Source organism: Chenopodium quinoa, unplaced genomic scaffold (assembly GCF_001683475.1).
Source record: "Chenopodium quinoa cultivar QQ74 unplaced genomic scaffold, ASM168347v1, whole genome shotgun sequence".
Taxonomy (NCBI): domain Eukaryota; kingdom Viridiplantae; phylum Streptophyta; class Magnoliopsida; order Caryophyllales; family Amaranthaceae; genus Chenopodium; species Chenopodium quinoa.
Genome location: NW_018743292.1, coordinates 12,264,422 through 12,285,924, shown reverse-complemented (window position 1 = coordinate 12,285,924; position 21,503 = coordinate 12,264,422). Strand labels below are relative to the sequence as shown.

The window sequence follows — 21,503 nt, the reverse complement described above, 5'->3', positions numbered from 1 at the left end:
GAAGCACAAACACTGTAATTCAAAAGAAATTCTTGATCTTTTTCTTTCATCAATATATATATATATATATATATATATATATATATATATATATATATATATATATATATATATATATATATATATATATATATATATATATATATTTACATATAGGATCTTACAGAACTTTTTGTGCCAAAAAAAAGGTGTTCCTTTTAAACTTAAAAGAAGCATTATATACATGAAAATGAGATGCTATAGATCAAAAAGCTGATCATCTCCCAAATTTACATGAAAAAAATTTACTCCTTTTCCAAAATTAAAAAAAAAAGAAAAAGGGAAAATAAAAATAAAAACTCCATTTACCCAAAAAGTAAAAAAAAAAAAAAAAAAAAATCCTTTGATTTTTTAGGTTTAGGCTAAGCAACCTAACCCTCTTGCATCTGATCCTTTCATAATTCTTAGCCTTTTGCAAGAATTAATGAACATATCCCATGGTACATCTCCTAATAACATCCAATCTCCATCTTTGTCTTCATAAGTTGGTACAAATTCTGATCCATTATATCCTTCTCTTTCTGAATAATCACCTATTATAATGGGGAAAAAAAAAAGATTAGTAAATTTATCAATATATGGGATTTATGACAGCATGTAATAATATTATTTGAGTCGGTTTTGGATGTTACTTAGTTAAATGGCGTATGTCTATCTCTAGATGCGATGTGATTTGTTGTGGTGTATTTTTTCATGTTTCGACTTTAAATCTCTTGTAATTTATTTAAAGTTATCAGATTTTACTTATTTATAGAGTACAAAGTACAAAGTGCTTACCAAGTGTAACTTTGAACATGTCTTGTAACGCCTTGAGAAGTTCGGAATAACAATTGTACAATTTCATGTCAATCTTTCTTAGGTAAGGAGCTCCATCCATGCTAACTTTTACGTAAACTCCTCCAATTTCAGCCTCTTTTTTCATTGCTTGAAGGCAATTTTTTCGGTACGATCTAATTGGTGGCCATCCCATAACTTGTGCCCTATAATTATAAAAATATGACAAAATATAATTAGTAATCCATTAATTGTAACACACAAATATATAAACAAAAAATTCACAAAAAAAATAATAATAAACCAATTAAAAAGAAGAAAAATGCTTACTTTGGAGGTGGAGCAGTAACATTTTCAGATTTATCAACATTTGAAGTAGTGCTTTCTTCCTTAATATCAGAAAATGATCTTTTATTATTTTGAGTTTTGAACTCGGTTCCAGGTAATCCAAGTCTTAACTCGGTATCTTGATGATCAACTTTCTTGTTCATCTCCATTTAATCTTCAAATTCAAGATCTAATTTTGATGAATAAATCAAAGATTATATAATATGCTTGAAAATATTATGTAATGGGTTTGTATTTGGAAATTGGAATGATAAAGGAATATATTTTGGGGTTAAGGCTATGGTATTATATATAGAGGTATATTTAGTAGGCTAGTAGCACAACTACTAAAAATAATTGTAAGATTCCAAAGTTGCAGACATGAAGAATAATCATTGCTGTAGTGCACCTCACGCTGCGTTTTGATTGGTAGACAATGTTTTTAATACATTAATACATTGTCTCATTTCTTGACCTAACACCATAACCTCCTCTATTTTTTTTTTATTTTAATTTTTTTTGATGGAAATTTGATTATATTTAATGGTTGAGTTAATTCGGGACTCTTTTCATAACGTGCTAACTAACTTAGTTGGTAAATTACATAGAGGTCGTAGTATCGTAGAACTTGTTAATGATACTAAGCTCTTGTTTGGTAAAAAAAATTATTGATAAGATTTTAGCAAGAGCAATTAGAGGATTTGACTACATAATCAGCCGCTATGGTTCAAAAACCTTGTTGTTGTTTAATACGAGTAAGCTGATTTGAAAAAGGTAGTGCCCAATCCAGCATTTTGTAAGAATTGTCTGAAGCAATTTTACAATAAGCTACTCCGTAATTTGTATTTGGTGAATTAAATGTTTGTCAAGGCACCTACAAATTAGTCAATCTAATACAAGATATATCAACCAGTTAATAACTAAAATCCATAAAATTTGAGATCAATTTTCATCTAAAGTGTCTTGAGCTGCTCCTGATGGGTCAATATTTTTTTTGAATAAATGGGACACTTTTGTCATGGTTTTTTAAAAGGGTCAAATTAAGTATTGATTAAAGGGCATGACTTAAATTAGGATGGGGTACTTTAAGGACATGGATAACCCAAATGCATGTATTTGGACAAGAATGGCAGCTAAGTATTTGAGGCAATTGTCCTAATGTTTATGGGACAGGTTTCGGACAAACCTTACCACACCATTTTGGAAAATGGGATGATTATGATGGACGGTTAAGATTCATTCTTGGGGTTATAAGAGTTTATGAGAATTGTTAGATTTAATTGAAATTGGGTTATGGGTCCTACCCACATGGTTGCCCTTATTTGGTAATAATGATAAGTGGATCTTGATTAATTTACTGCTAGACTAGACTTATGAGGTTGGGTCACTATATTTGTGGATATAAATTGCTCCATTTTCCATACCCTTAAATTATGGGTTTTAGCCCAATTCGTTGAATATACTTTACTTGTTCATAGTTTGAACCCATTCATGTTTACAAATTAAAGGTTAGGATTCTATTTAAGATTTTTGATAATTAAGTGAAAACTCAATGGTAAATACGAAGTAGCTTTCAAGCATGAATATGTTATGATACTGAAAGATAACAAATGGTTTTATTATTTGTTGAAAACGATGATTTCCACGTCTTGGGGGAGGTCGAGGAAATTTTGGCAAATGTGGCAAAATATAGTGACAGAGGGAGTAGTTACTAAGTTACCAAGCATTTTTAATCTACTTATTAGCTATACAATTAATCTATAGTCTAAACGACTATATGTCAAATTATTATTAGTGAAACATAGAATTGTTATAGAAATGAAAAGAACAAGCCTTGAGATTACATGTTTGGTTGTTGTTTAAGATTTGTTTTTTCACTTTATTTGAGGTATATTGATGTGAATTTTTAAAATTATGATCTGGTATGGTTTTACTAGATTTGGTCTAGTCTAATTTCTATTTCTAGTTTAACTCGTGATCTTCATAATCTTGTCTAGTTTGATTTTTATTTTATTTTATTTTATTTTTATTTTATTTTATTTTTTTTACTGTTGTAGTTAAGTTTAAAGAGAATATGCTAGGTGAAGATCGAGATATACTACGTAGTTCCTACTGTCGTGATTGTTTTTCATTTATTTTCTACCAATAATATCTCCAGTAGTTTTTCATGATAGAGTATATAAATCGATCTTGGGCTTCAACCATCAGCTTAAACTTTTGGTTAAAGCGGTCCGTTAACATGGTATCAAAAGTCAGTGTGACATAAAGATCACGGGTTCGAATTTCATCCACCCTTCATTTCAAAGTGGAACATTAAACACTGGGTATAGTGAGGTCCATGCTACATCCACATTTCAAGTCTAATGGGTTCTCATGTGAAGGGGCGTGATATATATTAACCGATTGTGAGCTTCAACCATCAGCTTAAATAATACTAATTTAGTGATATAATAAGGGCATTGGGCAAATAGGGGATTTATACTTTCTGGTTTTCAAAAGTTTATTTAACTATGTATTTATAGTAAGTGAATTATAAAAAATAAAAAAAATAAAATAATAATAATTATATGTGACTACACTTTGTATGTATAGTTTATTTAACTATGTATTTAACAATGTGACTACACTTTGTATATATCAAGCTTAATAATGATTATATGATCTTGGCCTCTAGCTCGTTATATCAAGCTTAATAATTCAATATGATTGCAGCCGCAATGTATGCAACTCTATATTCTCCAGTCTTTTATTCAATCAATGACTTTGGCACTTCGCTTGGTACTCAAGAATCCAGACTCCTTAAATTAAGTTCCATATTTCTTTTCACTCACTATTTACGTGGTCATACTTTTAAGAGAAATCTCGTGAATCTTGTTAGATTCGTTTCAATACAAAATAACATAATATTAACTTTTTTTTCTTTATTTTTTTTTTTCTAATATTTTCTATTAGTATAAATTTAATTTAAGATATTATAGGTTAAAATTGATACATAAAAGTCATAAGTTCAACATACATTCGGAGGATCTACTAACTCCTATGGCTTGTAATAACTATAACTTAGCTCCTTCGGAGCAACCTTAATCTAGTCTTCAAACCCTTTTAACCAAAAAAGAAGGTTTAAATTGAGCTATGACTTTGTGGAATGGATGGAGTAGCTAAATGGGTTGTGAACTAATCAAATTATTCAACTTTTTAATTATATGTAATTTTTGTCTAATCAATCCTTGCATTTTCTTTTCTTTCATATAGCTATGTTGGATTCTCAAAAGTATGAGCTTCCTTAATTGAGAGGACACTTAATTTATTCTGAAAAGAATTAGATATACTTTCAGGAAAATGATATATACATCCCTAAATATATATATAAAAGCGAAAATTTTAATCATTAATCAATCAAACTTTACTAACATAGGTCAACCTGATAGATTTATGCAATCATAAATCATAACCAATAATTTTTAAATAATCATAGAAGATAAATGATCCAAAAATAATTTCGTTGATGCAAACACTGACACACATAGTGCATATATTCAGTGATTCATTCCAATGTGTTTATGTGTACATCAAATTCATGTCATGTACAATGTACACAAATTTTTTTTATATAGTTTATAAATAATTCTACTCTTCATAAATGAATAGCATTATCATGTATTCCCATAATTCTACAATTTTATTTCAGTAACTTATAGTTCTATGCATGCGGATGTCAGTTCCTTGAATCACAACAATATATCCAAATTTTGCCACAAGTTATTAGCCTATTTATGATAAATTTTCAACCTTTGATTTGTTTCCTTCAAAGCCAGCATAAAATAAGAGCATTATAAATCCAAATTGTAACACCATTTATGCGTTTCGTGTGGAGGTCACTATGCCACATCATGTATATGCGGAGCCAATGCAAAATTTCACTTCCCCGTTACTTTGCTCTTCGCTTGACAAGTTTTGACTATTTGACATATATACAAAATTACTTTATTAATTATTTTGGTTGACAAGTTTTGACTAGTGACACTGTAAATCATAAAAATAGATTTTATTGATAGTTTGTGGATTACAACTCTCGTATATCTCTTGATTCCTCTCTTCAAAGGACTAGGGTTTGTTTATAGTATACTATGTATCTACAATGTTTGGTAGTAGGGAGGAGATGGGGTATTTGTGACTTGTTCCATCTGAACCCCCATTAAACCCTAGAAACGACCCTCTTTATATAGAGTGTCGTAGAGTAGTAAACAAGATAGCTATCAAATATTCTACGAGATCTTAAGCTAAAATAATATCATATATATTTTTTATATTATCTTCTAATTTCTATATATTTAACACCTAAATATTAACAAAATTTTGGTGTCAACAAATGCCCCCTCGAGACCTGTTGTGGAGATTTGATATCGAATGCAACTTGATCTCAGAAATTTTTCTTGTAGAACTTGAAAGCAAATTTCACATGCCCCCGTTGATTCCATGGATTTTGAAACTTGGAGAGTGGCCAGAGATGAAGAGAGTAAGTTTCCCACTGAGCGTGCCAATTTGTAAACCATAAAAATTCAAACCTGCAATATATAATTAAAGAGGTAGAAAAATATACGGGAACAATTATTTCATTGATAATTTAAGGGTTACAACTCTCGTAGATCTTTTGATTCCTCTCTCCAAAGGGCTAGGGTTTTGATATTTGTTTGTAATATAGGCCCTTGTCGGCTTATTCCATATTATGGATCTACAATATTTGGTAGTAGGGAGGAGATTGGGTCTTTGTGATTTATTCCATCCGAGCCTAATTAAACCCTAGAAACGACGACCTCTTTATATAGAGAGTTGTAGAGTAGAGAACAAAATAAATATCAAATAATCTACGAGATCTTGAAGATAATATATATATATATATATTAATTATATTATATTATCTTCTAATTTACATATATTTAACACCCAAATATTAACAAAATTTCGGTATCAATCTCGTAGATCTCTTGATTCCTCTCTCCAAAGGACTAGGGTTTTGATATTTGTTTATAGTATGGAGTCAAAATTTCGGTGTCAATCTCGTAGATCTCTTGATTCCTCTCTCCATTGGACTAGGGTTTTGATATTTGTTTATAGTATGGGCCTTGTCGGCTCCATACTGTGTACCTACAATAATGTTTGGTAGTAGGGAGGAGATGGGATATTTGTGACTTGTTCCATCTGAGCCCTCCATTAAACCCTAGAAACGACCCTCTTTATATAGAGTGTCGTAGAGTAGAAACAAGATAGCTATCAAATATTATACGAGATCTTGAAGCAAAAATAATATCTTATATTTTTTTTATATTATCTCCTAATTTACATATATTTAACACCAAAATATTAACAAAATTTCGGTGTCAATAGACACTATTTACAAATTTCAATGTACTGTATGTAATTAGTTTGTGACTTATAATAGAATGTTAAAAATATATATGAGATCTTGGTAGAATTGTCTCCATGTTTGTTTTTTTTAAAAAAAAAAAAAAACTCCTTGATAATTAGAGATATTAACAATAGATTTTATTCATTGGCAAATAAGATTAAATAAATATGTTAACTAATGAATGAAGGATTTTTTTTTTTTTTTTTTATGAAGAAAAATGAAGGAAATACTTGATTTCAACAAATCTAATTTATGCCTTGGAGTTTTTTTTTTTTTTTAAAAAAAAAATAAAATTACTTACGCAACTTTAAGAGATGTACATAAAAATGTATTTTCTAAATTTTATATTATTGATATTATTAATTTAGCAATGCATGACAAAATCAGGCGTCGATAGATTATGATATATTCCATATAAATAATTAATGATTTATCTAAGTATAAAATATTTTTAATTTTTTGATTTCTTACATTTTTTATATTTTCTTAAACTATTAACTACTAGCTACGAAGTACAGAGTACATTGTATGCCTTAGGTTTTTAATCTTGACTCATTGATTCTTCAAGAGTTGCAATTTGCAAATGGCATTATTTGATTACATTAAATGCCTTAGGCCTTATTATATCATAACTACAGTTGAAAAAAATTAGTGGGGTTCACAATTATATGTTGTTTCGTGTTCAATTATGAAATTGTTGTCTAATTTTGGTGCAAAATAATTGTGTAGCTACAAAATCCCATTTAATATTCCCCTAACTATGGAGTTTCTAAAGATGAAGGATATCTAACAATATACAAGTACATATCTTTGGAATACATGGTTGGCATTGTTCGATACTTGTTATGTACACATTATAGCCATTAACTTGGTGCTCATATCAGTCCACTAGGATTTCTCATTAGTCTTTATCATTTAGGAGAACAGACATATCTCCCAGCAATTGTCAATTTTTAAGTTATTGCCCAATCAGGTGACCAGATTTAAATAATTACGCAGATATGCATGTATAAACAAAAATAGAATTGTGGATGAGATGAGACGCACAGGTGAGTCACCCTATTATTATTTTTTTCATAAAAGTCATAAATATTATCCGATCCATATAATAAGAGATAGAAGCACCAAATCTAATCAACACCAGTCACCTTTCAAGTTTCCATCAACAAATTAGTAAATTGAGCGCCCCAAACCAATATAACCGGTTACCCTAGTCATGAAGACTAGCTGATTGTAATGAAATGTTATGCTGTGAGGCCATCGTTCCATTACAAATCAAATTAAGGAAATTTAATGGGATAGTATCAACAGAAGACTTTTAGTTTTCTCAAGTATGTTAACTACGGATTAAGGCTTGATCTCGCGTCGAAGTCCAAGTTTTGGATGATTGCTTATGTATACATGGATTGTTATGGTGAGGGTGACATGTCTGAATGTTAGAAAACAACCTTTAGCTAAAATAGATATGGTTATGGATCATTCTTCAGGTTGTATATATGCCAGTTAAACTTTGACTGGCAGTTTTCGTCATCAAAGCAAGGGTCGCCCAATGAATTGCCCCATTGGATTGTGAAAGCACTGTTTTATACATTTAATTTTTTTTATTGTAACAATTTTTTTATGTGGAGAATAATTATAGTAAGCACTATACTCATATCTTAATGTCTCACTTTAATCTTCTCTTATATAGATGTGTGGCCTAAGGCTGTTTGATACAATAATGTTCTGATGGGGATCGTAGTGATGCATTTCTTATGATTAGGATATTGATATTATTTTGTCGGATATATATGCATGTTACAAAGATGAGAACACTAACTATTAAAATGTGCAAGAGTTGTGCCCTAAAGCTCTTAATATTGTCGAATTATAAATTACTCAATATACCTTAAAATTTGTGACATTCAGCCAGTTTTGCGTGTTATTAACCATATGGTATATAACTATATGTTTTTATAAGAATAACTTTTAGCATTCACATAAGTAACTTTATTTATTCATAAGGGCACGTAACATTATTCAATCCATAAGAGGACCATCAATTCATTAATTATATGAATAACATCAATAATTAATTAAAAAATTAAGATGGTAACTTCAAATATTCAATACTCAATTTGTTCATTCGAGTAACGACCCTTTTCCTTTGTTCTAATTCTAGCTATGTGGTTAATTGTGCCTTGAAATCAATGAAGATTAGCAATAAGCTGACTTCAAATGCACACTTCTCTCAATTGAGCAACGACTTTAACGTGATTCAACTTGATAGATTGTTTTGATGGCTTTCCAACGACGATTATTTATATATATATATATGCCATTTTCAATAAGAAGCAAGAGAGTAATTATGGCCATTTTATGAAGAATTGTTGAAGCTAAAAGTTTCTGCAAACGGTTTGCCCAAAATTTGGTAGCTAGGTTAGCCTGCACCATGGGTAGGTCTGCCTAAACCGGCCATTTTTTACTTTGTTTATAACGGCTATTGAAAACTCTTAAAATATCTTTTTACAGTTTATTTTGGGTTTCCTTATGTTATAAAAGGAACCTTTAGGCTGTCATTTAGGTTAAGCTACATTATAAAGACTCCATGTATTTCTCTTGCTATTTCTCCATTGAAGATTAGAAAAGCTTTGAATCCTCCATATGTTGATAAAGTCTCATTGATCGAACCACGTAAATTCTTGTGTATTAATATTGTGTTAAAAAACACAATGGTTCACAAGTTAAAGAAGATGTCAGTTTCGATTGCCTCGAGTTAGTAGGCATATGGTATATTGTTTAAGGAGGAGAATTCAAGTTTGTTAATCATGTTGAGCATTACTTCATGGTGTTTTTTGTTTCATATATGGATTTCAAATGAAGGTAGAAATTTATAAGTATGCGCCTTGAAATCAATGATGAATAATAGCAATGAGCTAACTTCAAATTATGCACAAGTCTTAATCTACAAATGATTTTATGGTGATTCAGGTTGGAGGTGATAAATTATTTCGATAGATTTCGAACGATTGATCATTTGCCCATTTTCAATAAGAAACAAGAAAGTGATGCCTTTTACGAAAAAAGGTCGAAACTAAAAGTTTCCGCCCAAAAGTTCATTCGAACCCTTGGCAGGTTCGCTTGAAAGTACCTTATTTCCCTTTTCATACTTTTTCTTTTTTCGTTACTTTGTTTGTGACAGTCATAACATTTACTAATGATATGGATGACTACATATAAGACCACTATCAGCAGTGAGGAGAAAACAAACCCCTCAATCTCTCTCTACCCACTTTTTCACTCTTCCCATCCAATTCCTCTTATGAGAGGTTTTTTTTACTACACCAATGCTCAAAAAAAACCCCCTCATCACTTTATCCTCCACTATTTACTATACCCCACCATAATACACATCACCATTTTTTTAACTCTTTTTTTTTAATAATGTTTATACTATATATGTATCTTTTCAATACAATTAAAAATATATTTTATTTTATTTTTATAATTACGTTTCAATTATAATGTAATATTTTTTTTTTTTAAAAAGTTCTTTTTATTCTATTAATTACGGTTAAAATTTCTAAATATACCATTTACAATGTAATTTTTTATTTAACGTTTTAATTAGAATATAAAAACTAAAGCAAATAACAACAATTATAGATTCTACGAAAGATTTTTTTTTTAACTTAAACGATTAATTAGAAGCGCATTTTTGAAATGAACACATAAACGGCAATACAAATACATCGGATATTAAAAAACAGTACGGTTACGAACTTAAAAAAAAGCGGTTTGACCTGAAGTAATACACGAACACGGGTATTAAAACCTAAAAACGATGCGATTACAAACTACAAATTTGCTTATTCGGCCGTGTTATGACGAAAGTTCTGCCATATGTGCTCTACTAAATCTTGTTTGAGAGACGAATGAATTTCTCTATCACGAAATGCAATCCTCCTTTGAAAGTACGCGTTGAAATCAATGTTGGGTGGCCGCCCGACGTTGAATTCAAATGGCGCGTTGTTATTGACCGTGGCACTTGTGCTCGGTCCTGACCTCGCTGCTGTACGTTGTGGTCTATCTTCTTCGTAGTATCGTCTTAAAACATCTGCACGGGTGTAGTTGTGTCGTTCATCCTCGACGATCATGTTATGCATTATTATACAGGCTTTGATAATGTCACAAAGAATATCTTCGTTGTATGCAAGTGCTGGTTGTCGGAGTATAGCAAACCTGGCTTGTAAAACTCCGAAAGCCCGTTCAACGTCTTTCCGAACTGCTGCTTGTTGATCAGCAAACAACTTGTCTTTTTGAACTTGAGGATGTGTTATACCTTGTATAAAAGTTGGCCATCTCGGGTAAATCCCATCTGCCAAGTAGTAGGCCAACTTATATTGATGTCCGTTAACCCAAAAATTTATTGGTGGTGCACGACCTTGTAAAACATCATCAAACACCGGTGAACGGTAAAGGACATTAAGATCATTACATGAGCCAGGCATTCCAAAGAACGCATGCCAAATCCATAAATCTTGATCAGCAACGGCTTCAAGAATGAGGGTTGCAGTTTTGCTACGACCAGCATATTGTGCTTTCCAAGCCGTAGGACAATTCTTCCACTCCCAATGCATGCAATCTATACTACCAACCATACCTGGAAACCCACGCAATTCATTTTGGTGAAGGATTCTCCTTAGATCTTCATCTGTAGGTTTACGTAGATATTCACTTTCAAAATGTGTAATAACCCCCTGACAGAAATGTTGCAATGCATTCCTTGAGGTTGTTTGACCTATACGAAGATATTCATCCACGACATCAGGGGCTACGCCATACGCTAACATTCTTATTGCAGCGGTGCATTTCTGCAACGGTGATAAACCAAGCTTTCCAGCTGCATTCCGACGTTGTTGGAAGAATTGATCCCCTTCAACCACCTTATTCATAATGAGACAGAACAAAGATCTTTGCATACGAAATCTACGGCGGAATTGGTTGTCGTTATACACTGCGTTACTCGCAAAATAATCGTTATATAGTTGCACATGCCCTTTTTCTCTTTCCCTATCCTTTTTAGGCTCCTAGAAATTTGCTATATCATTATTAAGCTGGAATTCTTGTGGTGAGTCTTGGGGAATTAAAATATGTGGTAGGTGGTTAGCAGCATAATCATCAACTAACCGATCAAATTCAACGTTATTTGAGAAATCAGAAGAACTAGAGCTTGAGGCGGAGGAAATGAAAGACATGTTTTGGCTATGGTTTAATAGTTGGTTTGTTTGGGATTCTGTCCGTTTAGAATAACACATGCATGTATATATAGTCCAAGTGACTATCAATGCATGTGAGTTGCTCTGATTTTGCATGTGAGTAACTCTGAATTGAAATCCATGTATCATTGCAATATCTGCAATGAAATTGATGTGTCATGCATGTATATAAAGTCCAAATGACACTTCAATGCAATCTCTGCAATGAAATTGATGTGTCATTGCACTCTGAATTGCAATTGAAATATTGATGCATGTGATCTATGACACTTCGAAAGTTGATTTGACTCTTCAATGATCTATGTCATTATATCATTACTTGTGTTCAGTTGATATGACTCTTCAACATAAAGTTGTGAAGATTTTATTAGGATGTAAATTTGTCATTAACTAGTACATGTGATTATTATTCAAAACAAATTTAATAAAGTAAATAATTTACTGCATAATTAATAATATATAAAAACAAAAATCATTTCACATTACTGTAAATAAAAAGGAGTACATCTTAACATTAATTAAAATAAAAAAGACTACATTGAACATTAATTAAATAAAACAGTAGCAAACACATTAAGCTGATTATTATTACATGCTCCTTCTACAGTAGAGTAGTGCACGTAATTCTTCCTTGTAAGCCTCTTCATCGAGAGTTAGGTCCGGTCCCTTTGCCATTAGATCTTGCAGCATTTCATAGTTGAGCCTTCTCTCTTGAATTTCGACTTGTTTTTGGTGAAGCTCTACTTGTTTTTGCTTCCTTCTTTCCCTTTCCATGTCGAAATCCAACTTCTTCAATCGCATTTGTGCCTCAATTTCCCTACTTGCATTATTCTGCTGCATTTGCTCATTAATGTTAGAGACTTCAAAAGCCACTCCTTTTCCCTTATTACGCCTAGACTTTGCCTTTTTAACGCCATCAGGTCGAGGAAGACCCCCAGAAATGAAACCAGTATTGGGAACATCATCTTCATCTTCAGTTCTACACCGCTTTTCACTTCCACTACTGTCATCTTCGACAGCATCACCGCAAGCTAATCTTTCCTCTCTTGACAACGCCCATCTCAATTTTGTCCTCCACTTAGGGTCATTTTAACCATTTCCCAACCATGGTGACAATTAAAATTATGTGGAGTAGGCTTGGAGGAAATATAGAATAACTTACTCGCATTATGAATTCGGTCTGCTTCGTTGTAACCACTGCCATTTGCCCTTCCAGCTTCGTCATAGCAACTACTCCATTGTATTAAATCAGTTGCCATCCTTCTCCAACGGCTTTCCAAACTCCTCAAAGGTCTTGGCGGTAGGATGTGGGGTTTCTCATAATGCGCTTGATCATAAGCCGCATATATTTTTTGCCATAGCGTAGCTGCTTTTTGGTTTGTACCAACAATTGCATCTTCACTAAATTGAAGATACAAACCAATTAGAGCTTCATCCTCCGCAACAGACCACATTCGACTTGCTTTTGTAAGTGGTTGGTTTTGATTCAAAGACACTCCTCGAGGATGTGGAGAGTATTGAGGAGTGTCTGGAACAGGTTCTTCCATTTCATCATCAAATTGAGAATGGGTCCCTTGATAAACAGGAGGTGAATGTGGTAGTGTTTTCGAAAGGAGTTTGATGAGGTGTTTGATGTGGTGAATTTTGAAAAGAAGTGTTTCCAAGCCTTTGTAAGAAAAGATGAAATCGAGGATTAGTGACAAAATCATCACCTAAATCAGAGAAATGATTCGAAAAATTAGGGTTGTTAGGATCCATAAGTTGATAAAGTAGTAAAGTAATAAAGCTTTAAACAATAATTAGTAAGAAATTCAACAATTACTAAAAAATAAATAACTCTATTATATTTTCAGAAAATAAAAATAACAACAACAGCAATAATAATAATAATAACAACAATAATAATAATAACAATAATAACAATAATAATAATAATACTAATACTAATAATAATAATAATAATAACAATAACAATAATAATAATAATAATAATAATAATAATAATAATAATGATAAGTATAATTATTATAACAGTATTTTTTTTAAGCAAAACCGTGATTAATAATAATAATAAGAAGAAGAAGAATTGAGGTTTGGGAAATTAGTGAATATAAGAGATTTTTTGGGTTTTTGAAAGTATATCAAAATACATCAAAATGGATGTCTATTTATAGAGGAAATTTTTTTATGGCCATTGGTGAATTTTTTTTTTCTTTTATATTTTAAACGGCTTTATTTACATTTTTAAATATATTACCGTTGCAAAAATGGGTAATTTTCTGATTGGTTGGTTTTCAAGGCAAGGACGCATGTCACATCCTTATTCGCTGGGCTGACGCCGTCAGTTGCCAGCTTTTAATTTTTTTTTGCTGATTTAAGTTCCAAAACAGCGTCATTTTGGCCTTAGCTTGGGCTAAATGACGCGTTTTGCCAACTTTCTCAGAAATACATGTGGGCTTGCGTCAGTTTATTGCGGGTCCCACTCCATTACTGTTCATCTTTAAAACCCCTCATCTGATGCGCGTTTCCTCTTCTCCTCAGCCATGAGAGGATTTCCTCTCATTGATGTGGCTTGTGGTTTTTTTTTACACCTTATCTTTTACTCGTGAGGGCTTTTTTCCTCACTGCCGGTAGTGCTCTAAGAAATGGTGTTGTAAAATTAACTTAAGAGAGGGGTTTCCAAGCTTATGTCAAGATGAAGCAACATGACTTCGATGTCATTGTTCAAACTATCAGGTTTGAGCTTTATCTTTTCTTAAATTATGTAAATTTGCTTGAATGTTAAAAATTGAGTTTTAGTAGCTCAACAAATAGTGTTTACAAAATTTTTACATTAAAATAACACTCCCTCTGTTATTATTATTATTATTATTATTATTACATTATTATTATTATTATTATTATTATTATTATTATTATTATTATTATTATTATTATTATTATTATTATTATTATTATTATTATTAAGTGCTTCATAAGCATTTTTTGGAGTGTTAAATCTGTGCACCCGGGTGCACCATGAGCATGGTACACCCGGTAAAACTAAAAAAGGCGGAAAAGACAAACTAGTGTTTGAAAAAGAACATACTAGTGTTTAAAAAAGAGCATACTAGTGTTTGAAAAAAAAACATACCTGTGTTTGACAAAATGACGTGTTTGTGTTCACTAGTAGAAAAAGTCAAATGCGCACCGCACAATGCGCACCGGTTTTTAAAAACCGGTGCGAAAAAAATAGGCGGGATTAGGGGAAAAAGTTTTCGCACCGGTTCAAACCTAACCGGTACTAAAATAAGTTAATCGCACCGGTTCGAATGTTAATGTAAAAAAAATAATAAATAAAATAAAATAAAATAAAAAAACTCGCCCCTGCTCTTCTTAATTTCCTCTTCTTTCTTTCTATTTCCTCCATCTCTCGTTCTCTCTCATCTCTCAATCAACTCTGATGAATTTTAGGGGTTTTAATTCTTGTGAATCAATCGTTTATTTGCTGTGATGATATTCAAAAGTGTGAAGAGATTTCCTCGCTAATATTGTTGTTATTGTTCATCGTCTAGGGTTTGGCAATTTCATCGATTTACAGCTACCTACGGTTCTAAAATCGCACAACCTCTCTCTCTAATCTAAATGTTTGGGGTATCCTAACCACCATTTCGAACAACAGGTAATTGGTTAGTTTTAACTGATGCCTGATTTGTTGTATGCGAATTAGTAAATTGTTAGGGTTCTTCAATTTATTATGGGTTTTAATTTCTCTCCTCAATCAAACCCTAATTTCTCTTTTGATTTCCCCCTTTTTTCGATAAAGCGGAGGTGAATACTGTAACCCCAGATGCGATTTCGAAGATTATTGTAAACCCATCTCCTGATTCTTCTAAAGATCTTCCAGATCTTGTTGTTCAAGTCATTGATTTGAAAGCCGTCGGCAATCGTGAAACCCTAGATCTGTGTTTGAGTCCCTCGATGTCGTCCATGAATGTTTTCCCATTGCACCTTCCATATGTTCGTAGGGTTTCTTGTCTGACCCTTAGAAGAATTCATGGAGTTGGGGCAAAAATCTCATGCGATGATGAAGATGATGTGAATCTTAAGTCCCCCCCCCCCTAATTCGTTTCTTAAGCGTTAGATCCAGTAACTGTAGCTGATGGGTAAATGTCTCTGTGAAACCCTAATTTATTTATCATTCCGTTTATTTTCTTTTTCTTTTTTTTTAAATAAATAGCAGCATGTTTAGGGCGGAGGATTTGTTTGTGGTTGTGACTGTATGCCAGTAACTTAGTTGCTAGCCAGGATGGATTTTGATGATATTTGTGTTGGTGTTCGTTGATGTTGTGTGGTGGTTGTTGCTTACTATGTGTAGCTTGTGTTATTGTTGATTCCTTTGCCCACCCTGTGTAGCTGTTTGTTACTCTGCTCAGCTTGTGCTGTTTTTGTTTCATATGCTCATTCTGTTGTTGTTGTTTTTGTTTCATATGCTCATGCTGTATTGTGGTCCCTATGGTCAGCCTGTGTTGATGTTGGTTCTAATGGTCAGCCTATATTGTTGTGAATGCCCTATGGTCAGGGTGTGGTAATGTTGCTTCCTATGGTTACCATGTGTTGATAATGCTTCATGTGACTAGCCTGTGTTATTGTTGGTTCCTATGCTCAGCCTGTGTTGTTGTTGCTACCTATGCGTAGCCTGTGTTATTTTTGCTTCATGTGGTCAGCCATTGTTGATGTTGATTCCTTTGGTCAACCTCTTTTATTGTTGCTGCCTATGCTGAGCTTATGTTGCTGTTGCGCATGTTGAGTCTCTGCCTTTGCCTATGCTGAGCTTGTGTTGCTGTTATTTCGATTTTGGCTTTAATTGTGGATTATTCTTCTAATTTTGATTTAAGTGGTTGATGAATTGTCCCTTTAAATGCATACATTCTTTGAATTTTAAAGATGTGTTGAGTCCTAGTGGTTGATGAATTTTAAAGATGTGTGTTATTGATATCATAATGCGTTGAGTCCCTTGGCCGTTAATAGTTACACTAGGATAATCCATATGATGAAGGGACTCACTTTCATCGTACAACATCTCACTGTGATTTGCTCCGGTTTGTCCATTGAGGTAACACAATTTGAGAAGTTTTTGGATGAAAAAAAACCCCCTGATGGATTCATGAATTATTTGCTTTATTTTGATGAAATTGATGTAGATCTTTGTGGTACTTGTAGAGTTTAGTTGATAGCTCTCTAGAACAGTGAGTGAATTAGCTCCCCTAATATTAATAAAAAAAAAAATTCAATGAGTGAATTAGCTCCCCTAATATTTATTTTGCTGAATTTTGCTTTTAATAGTTCAATTTTCCCAATTTCAATTAATTTTGGTTGTGTTAGCTTTAATAACATATTTTTAAATATTTTCTTCTAGGGATGAAATTGGTTGTTGTATTGTAACTGAATCAGTGATGTGTTATTCGACGATTGTATTAGTTTGTGACCGAAATCTGAGTTTCATTTGATATTTCTAGCTTTAATAACAAGTAAGAGATTGTATTGGAGATCAGATTTGCTCACTTGATCACCTACTGAATGTGTCAACTCCTGTTTCTCATGTGAGTTTGATACTTACTTCTCTAATTTCTGTTGGGGCTCACCAATCACTTTCTTTGATTTTTACATGTTTGTTGTTTGTACCTGCTAAATTGGTCACCATTTGCTTTGAAGGACTTGATTCAGACCTCTAGAACTCTCTCATCACAAGCTCCACATACTAAAACTCAGCATATTTTGCTGCTTGTTGCATGATTGTATTAGTGTGTGTTGGGTGCTGTGTGTTGCTTATTTTGCTGCTTGTTGCTGCGTTTTATTGTGGGTAAAGTGTTCCTGCTACTGCTTATGTTTCTTCTTTGTGTGGTGCGGGGCCTGCTGCTTAGCTTGTGTGTGGGATGTAAAATTGCTATTTGATGCTGCCACTTTGTTGTTGCTGGTGTGAATTTTTATAGTTCGTGATATTATGCTTTTCTTAACATGAACATATTAAAAAATATCTTGTTATTAACATTTTGTTTTACTAATGTCATTTAAAGTCCCAAGCTTGTTGATTGCCGTTGTTTGTAATTTACTTAAAAGTATAAGATGTAGATTTGGTGGATTCTGTAAGAGAGGGTTCTTTATAGTGTAAAATCATTTTATTTTTTTTATTTTTTTTTTGGACGCAAATTAGCATCAATAATTCTTTGATTTGATTTCTGATTGGTATGACTGAACACATAATATTTTAATTTCATGTGTCAAAGTGTCTGCTTCCATGATACATCTAAATTTTACGAGCTTATGTGTGTTACCTTAATTCACCACTAATATTACCTAATATTGTAGCTTTCCAATGTCAAAAATCATTCGTAATAAGCAAACCATGCAATCTGCTTTATAAGGTGTCAAAATATAATGTCATAGTGCTCAAGCCTTAGTGCTTTTCTTTCACCTAAATGTTCTTGTACCACTGCTTTTCTGCTGGACTGGTGCAGCATATACTGCTCATAGTGCTCAAGCCTTAGTGCTACTGCTTCGGTACCGCTGTTGTTTAGCTGCTATGATGCTGTTATATATTTTTTTTCAAGTGTAAAATTACTGGTTATTAATGAAAATTATCAGTTTCAAGTATATTATATATATCTATAACAGTCTGGTGATAAATTCAAATGAAAAAAGCAAAAAGAAAAAAAAAATTAGTTAATTTTTTTGGGCATTTTTGGCACCGGTTAACCGGTGCCAAAAGTAGTAAATTATATATTTTTGTAAAAAAGGGTACCTATTATTAGCACCGGTTAACCGGTGCCAAAGAGTTTAATTCGCACCGGTTAACCGGTGCGAAATCTAAGAATTGGCACCGGTTTTGAACCGGTGCGAATACTTCTGGTTTTTGGCATCCCTCAAATCTGGACTGGTTCAAAACCGGTGCTAAATGGGGGTTTTGAACCGGTGCTAAATGGCATTTTTTTCGCCTAGTGGTTTGACAAAGAACATGACATCATAAAGAACATAAAGTCTTACAAAAAGAACATGATAATACTTTAAAGAACATGTTCTTTTTCATGGTTACTCAGGTAGTTAAATTTAATATTTTCTTTTTACGCACATACATTAAAATACATATTGTATAATGTAAAGAACATAACTCAAAGAACATAATGATCAAACTCAAAGAACATATTATGGTCTCGTTCTTTATAAATTTTTATAATGTTCTTTTGTTCGCCCATGTTCTTTAAAATATGCATAATGTTCTTTCCGTGTGGACCATGCGCATGGTGCACCTAGGTGTACCATAAAAAATTCACATTTTTCGACTATTTAGTTGACCTACTTTGTCTAATATTTGTAATTTATACTGTCTCTGTTCTTTTTTGTTCTATTCATTTACTAGTTAATACTTGTGGGTCAAAATAAAAAATAAATTTTGATTGTCCATTGCTACTTATGTACAATGCAAATTATCACGTGTAATTTTTATATATTACCTTAGTACGTAATTAAAGATATAATTGGTCAAACACGCGCGTTGAAGATCGCATGTACAAAATGCAAGTGAGTAGAACAAAAAAAATGGAGGGAGTACGTATAAATAAGAAAAAATATAGTCTTGTTGGTATTTGTTGGAATCGTCTTACTGAATAGAATATAATTTTTTAATTGTTAAACTTACATTTGTTGATAATTGAATTTATTATTGGTCAAAGATTTGTATCGGCATATGTGCAGTGTTTAGGAGAAATGAGCACTTATTAAATAACGGAGGGGGTAGGGTTTTTTTTTTTTTTGTGTGTTTTTTTTTTTTTTTTTTTTTTAATGTATAAACCAATAGTTTAGGCATTGGGGTAGACGGAGAATAGCAATCTCAATTCAATATGACTGAAATAAACTACAAATGCATCATATTTTCAAGCTTGGCCAGGTGCATGAGCCCCCAAGTTCAAGTGATTTCATGTGCAACTTGTTTAGTTTCCAATCTAAATGAGCTAAATTAAGCCGAACTTTTAGTAGATGTGAGGCTAAGTTCATGAGTGTTGTTGTTTTTTTATACCCTTTTACCTTTTTATTGTCTAAACAACTAGTAATATATCTAAAATAATGACCAAGAATTTATCTTCACCTCTTGAATTACAAATTTGGCTTTTTGGTGGTGAGTAATGTACTGTAAAGGAGATAGTCATGTCACGGCACAAGCTTTTGCTACACTCCGTACGAGTATCAACTTTATGAATGTTACATTAGGATAAAACCTTACTTAGTATTTCTTAGAGATCCAAAGAAGTTGAATATATCCTTCATATATAGTGTCATCTTGAAGCATCTGAACCAAAATTTGAGAGTCTGATAGAATAATTGTGATGGAAGTGAGAGGAACTTGAGATGACCATTGTAAGTTGTATGGGCATGCATAGTGTAATGCAAGAGCTTCACTATATAAGTCTATGACAGGAAATATATATATATATATATATATATATATATATATATATATATATATATATATATATATATAGTGGAAAAATTAGTTTCCCCACCATTTATTATTATGACTATCATATCATTATGAGAATAATAAATAAATTTGTACGCGCAGTAGTAGATGGACATTGACACAATTTTGGTTCTAATAACTTCTAATTGTGCATATCTACGCATTAATTAATCAATCAATCATCAATCAATAATCTATATACTAAAAGACACATCAGCAATGATACGTGTCATCTTCTGGTGTGTCCTTTGTATTTTCTTCTAAAAAAATTGATAGTAAAGATACGCAATATATTTTCTTCCAAAATTTAGGAAAAAAATCGTACAAAAATATATTTACCAATTTAGATATCTTATCATATATTTATATAAATTTCTATATAAGTAATTACTTTTTAATGTATAATTATAATTTATAGTAAAAAGATCATGAACATATATCTTTCAAGATAACATAATTGGTGAATGAAAAATTATCAAACGTGAAATAAAAAATAAAAAAAATATCGTCAGGGTTCAAAATAGAAGAAAGCTTGCACTATAAAATATATTTTAAGTTGCTTGATTTGGGATAAAACAAGAAATAGATTTTGGACCAAATAAAGTATTTTTTTATATTTAAATACAGTTTAAAATTAATACTCCGTAACAAAGAATGAAAAAACCGTGCATGACACAGGATCTAACCTAATTAATACTAAAACAAACATCAGGAGTGACACGTGTCACATCCTGGTGCTGTTTTTTCCCTCCAAAACTCTCCTCTCTTTTTAGTCAAAATCTTTATTTAATTTTTTCGTTCCCTTGTGGGGCTTTGTTCAAAAAATCTTTATTTTTTGGAATATTTGTATAATACCACTTAAATAATATTATTTCAAATCTTTTATATTATCTTTATAATAAATGTCACTACTAGAAATAGGCCGTTTTCCGACGAAATCGTTCCGACGGACCTAAATTCCGTCGGAAAATTCAAACTTTTCGACGGAATTAGGGTCTGTTAGAAAATTCCGTCGGAAAAGGTACGTTACGACGGAAAATCCCTCGGAATTCTTGCGAAGGAAATTAATTCCCTCGAAACTCTAGGCTTCCGACGGAGTATTCCGTCAAAAAGTTAAATTTCCGACGGAACTAAAATCCGTCAGAATTTTCCGACGGAATATTCCCTCGAAAAACCCAAATATTTTGACGGATTATTATTTCGT

General features: G+C 32.1%; 3 protein-coding genes across 3 annotated transcripts; all 3 read right to left on the bottom strand.

The window, feature by feature from the left end:
• Window positions 1-195: 195 nt before the first annotated feature.
• On the bottom strand, window positions 196-1,452 carry LOC110737080 (auxin-induced protein 22B-like). Its single transcript, XM_021917449.1, has 3 exons — window positions 1,144-1,452; window positions 817-1,019; window positions 196-572 (listed from the first exon to the last, which is right to left on the bottom strand). The coding sequence occupies exons 1-3, from the start codon at window positions 1,308-1,310 to the stop codon at window positions 397-399; spliced, it is 546 nt and encodes a 181-aa protein (XP_021773141.1). The 5' UTR covers window positions 1,311-1,452; the 3' UTR covers window positions 196-396.
• Window positions 1,453-10,395: 8,943 nt separating this feature from the next.
• On the bottom strand, window positions 10,396-11,481 carry LOC110735971 (putative nuclease HARBI1). Its single transcript, XM_021916140.1, has one exon. It carries the CDS (start codon window positions 11,479-11,481, stop codon window positions 10,396-10,398), a length of 1,086 nt encoding a protein of 361 aa, XP_021771832.1.
• A 912-nt stretch (window positions 11,482-12,393) lies between these two features.
• Window positions 12,394-13,352, bottom strand: LOC110735970. Its single transcript, XM_021916139.1, has 2 exons — window positions 12,968-13,352; window positions 12,394-12,815 (listed from the first exon to the last, which is right to left on the bottom strand). Exons 1-2 carry the CDS (start codon window positions 13,350-13,352, stop codon window positions 12,394-12,396), a joined length of 807 nt encoding a protein of 268 aa, XP_021771831.1.
• Between the last annotated feature and the right edge of the window lie 8,151 nt (window positions 13,353-21,503).